General features: G+C 43.0%; 2 protein-coding genes and 2 long non-coding RNA genes across 10 annotated transcripts in view; 2 read left to right on the plus strand and 2 right to left on the minus strand.

The window, feature by feature from the left end:
• Nucleotides 1-10,510, plus strand: part of LOC122212774 (leucine-rich repeat-containing protein 37A2-like) — a 158,731-nt gene that overhangs the window by 58,491 nt on the left and 89,730 nt on the right. The gene's annotated exons all lie outside the window — the stretch shown is intronic.
• LOC122212778 overlaps nt 1-10,510 on the minus strand; it is a 152,277-nt gene that overhangs the window by 36,674 nt on the left and 105,093 nt on the right. The gene's annotated exons all lie outside the window — the stretch shown is intronic.
• The window catches only part of LOC122212773 (RAD52 motif-containing protein 1-like), a 29,390-nt gene that overhangs the window by 3,677 nt on the left and 15,203 nt on the right, over nt 1-10,510 (plus strand). For 3 of the 6 annotated variants that reach the window (XM_042926740.1, XM_042926736.1, XM_042926734.1), the window contains 5 exons: nt 2,171-2,293; nt 3,131-3,299; nt 4,248-4,346; nt 7,842-7,927; nt 10,087-10,340. In XM_042926740.1, coding sequence (XP_042782674.1) covers nt 2,171-2,293; nt 3,131-3,299; nt 4,248-4,346; nt 7,842-7,927; nt 10,087-10,188 — 579 coding nt within the window. In that variant the 3' untranslated portion in view covers nt 10,189-10,340. Of the gene's footprint in view, nt 1-2,170; nt 2,294-3,130; nt 3,300-4,247; nt 4,347-7,841; nt 7,928-10,086; nt 10,341-10,510 lie in introns of those variants that run through there. The other 3 variants (XM_042926735.1, XM_042926738.1, XM_042926739.1) reach the window with 2 other exon arrangements.
• LOC122212775 overlaps nt 1,672-10,510 on the minus strand; it is a 69,170-nt gene continuing 60,331 nt past the window's right edge. For both annotated transcript variants that reach the window (XR_006199297.1, XR_006199295.1), the window contains exon 4: nt 1,672-1,829. This is a non-coding gene — a long non-coding RNA (uncharacterized LOC122212775). The remainder of the gene's footprint in view (nt 1,830-10,510) is intronic.

Below are 10,510 nucleotides of genomic sequence, written 5' to 3' on the forward strand. Positions count from 1 at the left end.
AGCTACTTCCTACGGACTTGACTGCCTATTCTTACCCATATGCCTTTCCTTACTGATTTAATCTGGATCGAATCTAAGAATCCTTCTCAAATGTCTGAGTATACTGTCTCCACTTGTTCAACACTGTCTTCAATCCTGGCTCCACTCCCTATGATTGAAATGATCACCTGTCAGGCAATCCTGAGTTTGCAAGCTTCTAGCCTGTGAAGATGTCACCCAGCCACTCAGCTATCACAGATTATGAAATAATTACTTTGTATCAGTTGTGAGTAATGAGGTGTTTTTCTCTCATTGGACATTAAGACCATTTCACAAATGGATTTTGAGATTTCACAGCATAAAGCCCAAAGTCAATATATAGCTGACAGGAGAGAGCATTCATATTAAATTTCTTTATTTATTTAACACAGAGCCTTGGGTTACCACCACCACCACCACCACCACCCCCACCCCGCCGCCTACTGAAATTGTTGCCCAATTTACTTATGTGTTCCTTTATACTTTGGCAAGTACACATAGTTTCTGGTTGTTTTTGTTTGTTTGTTTACCTTTTATAAATACATATTTAAAAAGAACATATTAAAAAATTTTTTTTAATGTTTATTTAAAAAAAATTTTTTTTAATGTTTATTTAAAAAAAAAAATTTTTAACATTTATTTATTTTTGAGACAGAGAGAGACAGAGCATGAACAGGGGAGGGGCAGAGAGAGAGAGGGAGACACAGAATCTGAAACGGGCTCCAGGCCCTGAGCTGTCAGCACAGAGCCTGACGCGGGGCTCGAACTCACAGGCCGTGAGATCATGATCTGAGCCGAAGTCGGACGCTTAACCGACCAAGCCACCCAGGCGCCCCTAATGTTTATTTTTGAGAGACAGAGTCAAAGCATGAGCGGGTGAGGGGCAGAGAGAGAGGGAGACACCTAATCGGAAGCAGACTCCAGGCTGTGAGTTGTCAGCACAGAGCCTGACACGGGGCTCGAACTCACAAACTGTGAGAATCATGACCTGAGCTGCAGTCGGATGCCCAACAGACTGAGCCACCCAGACGCCCCAAGAATAACATCTTACAGTAAAATCAAGGAAAGGCCTAAGGCATCTGAGAGCTTTTTTTCAGTAGCATGAAGGAAAACGGTCGCCAGCAAGAACTGTGGCAAGGTTATCTAAGGTGACAACTGTCTCTACCACTCAGGGGCTCGAGGCCCTTCTGCAGCTTCCTGGTTGTCCAGAACAGCTCCACTCTGCCTCACCATTAGCCTGTGCTGTAGCACTCAACATTTAAAAGTTCATCTTCATTTCTCCTTCCTAGCAGGCAGCTTCAGTTGGAGAAAGTAATTTCACTTTTTCATCTACTCATTCATTCACTTAATCCATAGACCTGTGCTTGATTCTAGGAATGAGAAAAGAATAAAATATGGTTCCTTCAAGCACTTAAGGAACTGATAAACTAGTGATAGAGGACGTTGCACAAACAAATCAATAAAGAGTTAATAATACTTTGACTTTATTTGAATTATTTGAATTTTTATGAATATACGAATATACTCCACCCCACTTGAAATAGACATTTAAAAAAGAACTAGAGGATGTAAGAAATACACTGTAGCGTGTAAGTTATTTAGAGAGTTAACACTGGAGGTATTTGCATTCTCAAAGAAGCTTATTAAGGCAAATGAACCTCTTATTGTTTTATTTGCTTATAAAATTTACAGAAGTATGTATATTCCTTCTTCTAACGGGGGTTAGTAACTTGCGGGGGGTGGGTGCTGCTGATTAAGGTCCTACTCAGGTCCATGTTATCTGCTCTTGAGGTCATATTCTCAAACAGGAGCTACGGGATGAGACAGCAAAAAGTTTACTTCCCTCGCTTACCTACAGCCCTATAATTTGCTTCCAGAGGGCTTCCTTAGTTGCTTTCATCATCACTTTCAATATCAGAGATCACGGAAAGCCAATTAATCAAGGGCCCTGGAAATGATGCATCAAAGTCTATAGCGTAAAAATAGTACATAGCATTTATTTAGGGTTTATTAGGAGCTGATTTCTTAAAATGTTTCCAGTTTGAGCTTCACAACCTCTCTATGAAATAGGTATTGATAAATCTCAGGTGTATCTAAAGGAAGCCTCTGTGTCAGGTTATGATATTTTCAGGTCTATTTCTTATGTCTTTAGGTTCGTCTTGGCACCAAACATAAGGCGGTTCAACATCAGGCCCTTGCCCTAAACAGCTCCCAGTGCCAAGAACTGGCAAATTATTACTTTGGTTTCAATGGATGGTCAAAAAGGATCATCAAGGTAAACTTTATAGATTTTCTCTGACTAATTAGAATCATTTCAACACTGAAATTCTGGACTTCAGAGAGGAGAAAACTGGGTTGTGGGGAGATGTGAGAGGGCTCTAACTGGAAGTACCTGAGCCTGCCACCAAGAATTCATAATAATCTCAGTAACTTGGGTGGTGGTGTCCATAATCTTCTCCAGTATTTGTATGGTGTATAATAAAAACCAATTGTCTTCATCCATTTGTAAGTCTTACTTGATTTTGAAGCTATAGGATATCTCCATTGTGGGCTGGGATTGCTGGAGTTTAGTTGCATTTTTTTTTTTTTTTTTTTTTTTAGAGAGAGAGGCAGATTGCAAGCGGGGGAGGGGCAGAAAGAGAGGGAGAGACAGAATCGGAAGCAGGCTCCAAGCTCTGAGCTGTCAGCACAGAGCTCGACGCGGGTCCCGAACCCATGAACAGTGAGATCACGACATGAGCCGAAGTCGGAAGTTTAACCAACTGAGCCACCCAGGGGCCGCCGGTTTTGTTTTTAATAACAAAACATCTTGAAGCTTACATTCAGATCCAAGGAAGGACCTTCCATTTAAAATCCTAACAGCTCGGGGTGCCTGGGTGGCTCAGTCAGTTGAGCGTCCGACTTCGGCTCAGGTCATGATCTCACGGTCTGTGAGTTCGAGCCCCACGTGGGGCTCTGTGCTGGCAGCTCAGAGCCTGGAGCCTGTTTCGGATTCTGTGTCTCCCTCTCTCTCTCTGCCCCTCCCCTGCTCATATCTCTCTCTCTCTCTCTCTCTCTCTCTCTCTCTGTCAAAAATAAACATAAAAAAATAATAATAATAAAATCCTAACAGCTTCAGGATCTTTCTGACCTTGAAGAAAGGGCAAATGAAGATACTGTGCCACCACTTCAGAAGCAGAGCCTGAAATTCTTCTGTGCTTTAGAGGTGGTGTTGCCATCCTATGAGTGCCGGAGTCCCGGAGCTGGCATGGCCGAGGAGACTTTGGATGACCTGGAGGAAGGTCTGTTTACAGTGGGGGTGGGGGTGGAGGGGAGGCAGAATCCCTCTTTCTTTCTAAAAACTCATCTTTTCAGATACATCATCCAGCCCTCCCCTTTGCTAAGCTCCTAAAGCCCTAGGCAGAGTTTTTCTGGCCTACAGTACAGGCTTTTATCTCAGGCAATACCTGAAAGAACCTTTAACTTTAAAATTCTAAAGCTGACTTTCTGCCAAGAAGTTTAGGAGGAGGGAAGTAATGTTTTTCCCATTTTTGGTTAAGAATTCGCCTTGTGCTAAAATAGTCCTTCAAATACATATCTCTTGCAGCCTGCAGTTATCTCAGCAAAGTAATCATCTAAAGATTTAAACAAACTCTTGTGTAGATGTTGAGTCCTTTGCCTCCTATAAAAGGGCTGGAGTGTAAAGAGTCAAATACAGATGCCTAGAAAAGGTATTCCCATTGGTACTGTGTTTTTTCCCAGTGTCTACAGCACTTAGGCTTAGGGTTTTCAGGGAGGGGCAGGGCTGTTAGCAAGGCTAAGGGAGTAAGGCTCCCTTGGGTGATGCCCGGGAAGAGACCAGGCGGTCACGTGCACTACCACCGAACCCTTCTCCCCACGTGACTCCAGCCCTTGATGCACAGGAGAGTAGGGTCTGCAGTAGGGTCTGAAACTATAGTTTCAGCTTGTCCATTTGAAATCTACGAGCGATGTGAGATCTGTGCCACTTTCTTGGCTTGTGTCTCCCTTTTGGTACTTCCGAAACTTCTGGAGTAGATCAGGGCAGTAAAAATGTGCCCTGCCAGGATATACCTACAGCAGAGTCATTCAACCTTGTGTTGTGCCTGCCCTTACTTGCTAAGATAATGAACTACGAATCATGGATGTATTTTCACTTTTACACATATAACCCCCAAATCAGTTATCATTCAGATAGGCATGTTAAATCCATTTGTTTTGGTTGGATGCAGGGCCATTATCATTTCTTATGAAAAGGAGGACAACCCAGAAGCTTGCTATTCAGAAGGCTGTGTCAGATGCATTCCAGAAGCTGTTGATTGTGATTTTAGGTAAGACTTATTTGATTGTCCTTACAGTACATCAGTTTCAACGAGCAAATAAACTCATTTTGAAAAGTTAATTGGATGAAAACACTTCATATTCTTTTATTCACCAAATGCTTTCAAAGCGGTAGTGTCAAATTTGTTCTTTGTGGCATCTGTGAGAAAAATGACCACAAATATTTTTGTCCCCAGTATATAGATATACAGTGACTTACCTCTGTCCACACAGAAAGTGTTTGACCCAGTCTTCTTTCTTGATTGTTTGCTCATAACACAGAATACTATTGTGAGTATAAGCTTTGGGGGCACCTGTGTGGCTCAGTCAGTTAAGCGTCCAACTGTTGATTTCAGCTCAGGTCATGATCTCACGATGTGTGAGATTGAGCCCCGTGTCGGGCTCTGTGCTGACAGCGTGGAGCTCGCTTGGGATTCTTTCCCTACCTCTCTCTCTGCCTCTCCCTGACTCTCACATGCCATGTGCTCTCTCTCTCAAAATAAATAATAAAAAAAATAAACTTTGAAGCTTTAGACATCTGGTGTTGAATCTTAGCTCTGTCTCCTAGATTTCTTATGCAGTTTTAGGTTTTATAGTCAGATTTGAAGTATGTAATCTCTCTAAGCTGCAATTTCTCTATCTGCCAAGTAAAGGTAATAATTCAACTCACCTCATGGGGGATGAATTGTAAGAGCAAATGAGATGATGGAAAAGTTTAAAACTATCCCTGAAACATGGTAAGCAGAGAAAATATGTTCACTTGTTATCATCGTTTTCCTGTTGGAGAATTTATAAGATTATGTTTTTGGAATCAATTCAGCTTCAGTTTTTGTTTTTGGCACTGACCTATTGGGTGAATATGATTCTTTTTTTTTTTTTTTTTTTTTTAATATATGAAATTTATTGTCAAATTGGTTTCCATACAACACCCAGTGCTCATCCCAAAAGGTGCCCTCCTCAATACCCATCACCCACCCTACCCTCCCTCCCACCCCCCATCAACCCTCAGTTTGTTCTCAGTTTTTAACAGTCTCTTATGCTTTGGCTCTCTCCCACTCTAACCTCTTTTTTTTTTTTTTCCTTCCCCTCCCCGATGGGTTTCTGTTAAGTCTCTCAGGATCCACATAAGAGTGAAACCATATGGTATCTGTCTTTCTCTGTATGGCTTATTTCACTTAGCATCACACTCTCCAGTTCCATCCACGTTGCTACAAAGGGCCATATTTCATTCTTTCTCATTGCCACGTAGTATTCCATTGTGTATATAAACCACAATTTCTTTATCCATTCATCAGTTGATGGACATTTAGGCTCTTTCCATAATTTGGCTATTGTTGAGAGTGCTGCTATCAACATTGGGGTACAAGTGCCCCTATGCATCAGTACTCCTGTATCCCTTGGGTAAATTCCTAGCAGTGCTAGTGCTGGGTCATAGGGTAGGTCTATTTTTAATTTTCTGAGGAACCTCCACACTGCTTTCCAGAGCGGCTGCACCAATTTGCATTCCCACCAACAGTGCAAGAGGGTTCCCGTTTCTCCACATCCTCTCCAGCATCTATAGTCTCCTGATTTGTTCATTTTGGCCACTCTGACTGGCGTGAGGTGATATCCGAGTGTGGTTTTGATTTGTATTTCCCTGATAAGGAGCGACGTTGAACATCTTTTCATGTGCCTGTTGGCCATCCGGATGTCTTCTTTAGAGAAGTGTCTATTCATGTTTTCTGCCCATTTCTTCACTGGGTTATTTGTTTTTCGGGTGTGGAGTTTGGTGAGCTCTTTATAGATTTTGAATACTAGCCCTTTGTCCAATATGTCATTTGCACATATCTTTTCCCATTCCGTTGGTTGCCTTTTAGTTTTGTTGGTTGTTTCCTTTGCTGTGCAGAAGCTTTTTATCTTCATAAGGCCCCAGTAGTTCACTTTTGCTTTTAATTCCCTTGCCTTTGGGGATGTGCCGAGTAAGAGATTGCTACGGCTGAGGTCAGAGAGGTCTTTTCCTGCTTTCTCCTCTAAGGTTTTGGTGGTTTCCTGTCTCACATTCAGGTCCTTTATCCATTTTGAGTTTATTTTTGTGAATGGTGTGAGAAAGTGGTCTAGTTTCAACCTTCTGCATGTTGCTGTCCAGTTCTCCCAGCACCATTTGTTAAAGAGACTGTCTTTTTTCCATTGGATGTTCTTTCCTGCTTTGTCAAAGATGAGTTGGCCATACGTTTGTGGGTCTAGTTCTGGGGTTTCTATTCTATTCCATTGGTCTATGTGTCTGTTTTTGTGCCATGAATATGATTCTTATATTAGGGTCAGCTATATTTTTGTGAACCTTGAAAGTGGTCAGGCTATTGAATAGCATCGATTGTGTTCTCTATTTAGAGTTCTACGATGGTGTGAATGTTACAGGCTGTGCTCCAAGGGAATTTTATAATTAGTAACGAGTCCCCAAACAATTGCCCCCCCCACCCCGCCCTCGCCGCTTCACAGTCTTGCAGGCTTAGAGACTGAGAAATCCTAGCTAAGTTTCAGAGGCCTTATTTGCCCATAAGAGTTGACCCTGGATTGGTCTCAGGCTTCCAGCCTGGACAGCTCTTGCAGTGAAAGTTGACTTCCCTGGTCATCAGGTAGAATCTCCATTAGCTGTCAATTCTGAGTAACAACCTTTAAGAACCAAACTAAACCTTTGGGTTGCTGACCTCTCCCTAACATGCTATGGTATCCCTTGTACACGATCAAAATGTTGTAGCTGTACTTTGCCTTAAGGGGAATTGTATTGTCTATAAGGGACATGGGCCATTTCTGCCAATAAACTGTCCAAGCGCATTCTCTCCCTCCCCCTCCCCCTCCCCCTCCCTCCAAAGCATTGTTCATCGTATCTGGTGGGATTTTGTTTCCGGGGAGTAGACACTTGCCTTGTTTCTAACATGAAGTATCAGCTATAGTCCATGGTCTCTATTCCAGAACTCACACTGACCTCTACCTAATGCCTTACTGTCTAGTCATCTGATTTTGAACATTGTTGTTTCCATAGTTTTAACTTCCTGTGTCATTATTCCTTAGTTCCTATCTCTTAAGATGATAGCGTTTTTGAACCACACAGTTGTTAACTTCATGTGTATTTTTTCACACATAGTTATGATTAAAAACTGAAGTGTGAGATGAGAAAACTTCTAGGGAAATGCTTTTATTTTCTGCTTTTATAAATAAAAAGAATGTCTAGTTATTGGGTGCTATCATTGTATACAGCTAGTTTTAGAACAAGGAAAATTCTGAATTGATCTTGTTAACTTTATTTTTTAAATGTTTATTTTTGAGAGAGTAAGCAGGGGAGAGGCGGAGAGAGGGGGACAGAGGATCTGAAGTGGGCTCTAGTGCTTACAGCAGAGACCCCAGTATGGGGCTTGAACTCATGAACCATGAGATCATGACCTAAGCTGAAGTCAGACGCTTAACTGACTGAGCCATCCAGGCGCCCTCTTTTTTTTTTTTTTTTCCAATCCTTATTCACTTTATTTCAGAAAGTGGTAAAATAGCTGTGGAATACAGACCCTGTGAAGAGATCACAGATGCCAGTACTGAAGACGAGCTGCAGGATTTAATTCAAGTATGTGGAGATTAAAGTTCAAGGGTGACATAGCCACTGTAGCCATAATGTAAAGCAACCAGCAGAATTTGGAAGACTTTGGCATTAGCTCTATCATCCTTTGGGAAATGTGAAACTCAAAAACTGCTTTTGACTGCAGGGGATTTCTGGGGCTTTTCCTGAAGTCCTGACCCTTGGCTCTGACCCCTTATTTGAAATTTGGAGAGCAAATTTCATCAGAGCACTCCCACAGTTGTGGACATAGGAGAGGACACAAGCCTTTTAGAGCTCCCCTCAAACAGAATCTCAAGGATTTGGGAACAGAGTAACTATGGCCTTAAATGTGATTATACTACAGCGTTTGAAACCATTATGCCATTCAAATAGGATGTATCACCCAGATGTCGGCATCTCATATATATCTTGCGTGAATATCTTGCTGAAGAACTTTTCTGTAAATCACTCACATGGATGTCCTGAATTAGGGATTAAGTTGCCAAAATAATTTCTAAAAAAATTTTTTTTTTTACATTTATTTATTTTTGAGACAGAGAGAGACAGAGCATGAACGGGGGAGGGTCAGAGAGAGAGGGAGACACAGAATCTGAAACAGGCTCCAGGCTCTGAGCTGTCAGCACAGAGCCCGACGCGGGGCTCGAACTCACGGACCACGAGATCATGACCTGAGCCGGAGTCAGCCGCCCAACCGACTGAGCCACCCAGGCGCCCCGCCAAAATAATTTCTAAAAGAAAATAGTAATGTGCCACATACAGAATGTTAAAAAAAAAAAAAAAAAAAAAAAAAAAAAAAAAAGCAAAAATGTGTTTCAGGTCATTGAGAGCTTAATTTGGGGCTAGATTTGTGAATTTTTTTTTTTCGATTTTTTTTTTAATGTTTATTTATTTTTGAGAGTGAGAAAGAGCGTGAGCTGGGGAGGGGCAGAGAGAGAGGGAGACGCAGAATCTGAAGCAGGCTCCAGGCTCGGAGCTGTCAGCACAGAGCCCGGCGCGGGGCTCGAACTCACAGACTGCGAGATCATGACCTGAGCCGAAATCAGGCACTCAGCCAGCTGAGCCACCCAGCCGCCCCTCGATTTCTGAATATTTAACTCACCCCACAGTTGCAAAGTTTGTTTTGAAGGGAAGAGAGTGGAGAAAGAGAAGATGGTTACTTTCTGAAAAAGCACTGGAAGATTTTTCATGCAAAATAATAATGTTAATTGAATCTAAATCAAACCAGTCGAGGAAACTTCAGACGTTTCCAAGTTTAGGCTTTGAGAAGTCTCGCTTCCTGGGGTGCCTGGGTGGCTCCATAGGTTGAGCATCCGACTCTTGATTTTGGCTCAGGTCACGATCCCAGAGTTTGTGGGGTCAGCCCCACGTCGGGCTCTGTGCTGAGCGTGGAGCCTACTTGGGATTCTCTCTGTCTCTCCCTCTGTCCCTCTCCTCCGCTCACGCTTTCTCTCTCTCAGGAAAAAAAAAATTAAAAAAAGTCTAGCTTCCTGAAAAAGGTGAAAAGATGAGAAAAAGATTCAGCATTGATGCTAAAGATTTCAGAAACCTGATTATAACAACAGATCCATTCCTGCATGAGGCCAGTCTTGGAATCAGTTCCATATAAAAACTATTCCTGTGTGCTAGACATTGGGATTAAGATAAAAACCCCCTCTCTCTTGCATTTTACATGCTAGAGGTTGTGCCAGACCATAAGCAAGGACTAAAAATACATTAGAAAAGGGGCTGTGAAGGAAGTAAACTGAGTGCTAGTTGCAGTATTTCAAGAAAATTGTTTAACACGCTGACTATAACATCCTAAGTGCCTTCTCCATGTGGGCGCACAGAGTGGACCTCTGAAAAGTGGCCTTGTTACTTTTTCTAGATCAATGGCTATGTCCAGTCAAGATGAGATGGGGGAAGTTTTCCCACCCAGTGTAAATAAAGGGCTAGAATTGGTTTCCGGCCCTCTTTCCCAGAATGAATTGCTTAGCACTCCCCCCAAACTCCTCCTACAGACATTTAGGGGCCATCGCAGATTCAGTGGTAGGCCCCCATCTAACAGAGTGGTGAATTAATAATCAGCCATGGGTATTGAGAATTTAGAGGAAATGGCAACATTTTAGAATATCTGACTGTGAAGTGTGTTCTCCTCCCCATCGCCCTAACTGGTGCTTATTTTGCAGGTCAGCTACTTTTCTTGGAAGCAGTATGGCCAGGGGGAGGAAGAACGTCTCTCGGATTTAAGCTTTGAAGAGCAAGAGTTCAAATTGCTAGAGCTGGACTAGCATTTTTTAATTTCCCAGGATGCCAGGTCCTGTGGCTTCCTTGGAAGCTCTGCTCCACTCCCCCACCCTTCCACCCCTCAGAGCTGCGGGAGTGCGGGGCCACCCAGATCTGAGTCCAAGTACTACCTTGCTGTGAGCAGCCCCGGGCCGGGGAGGGGGGGGGGGAGTGGGGGGGAGTGGTGGCCTTTGCAGGGTGGAGGGAGGCCTGGGCCCCAAGTGATTCTGGGAAGAGGGCCCGCTCTGCTGGTGCGGAGCCCATCTCCAGGGAGCTAATAAAGGTGGCGTAAATAAAGATGTCATTAAGGGTGGGACGTGGGCGGGG

Source organism: Panthera leo (genome assembly GCF_018350215.1).
Source record: "Panthera leo isolate Ple1 chromosome E1 unlocalized genomic scaffold, P.leo_Ple1_pat1.1 chrE1_random_Un_scaffold_50, whole genome shotgun sequence".
Lineage (NCBI taxonomy): Eukaryota > Metazoa > Chordata > Mammalia > Carnivora > Felidae > Panthera > Panthera leo.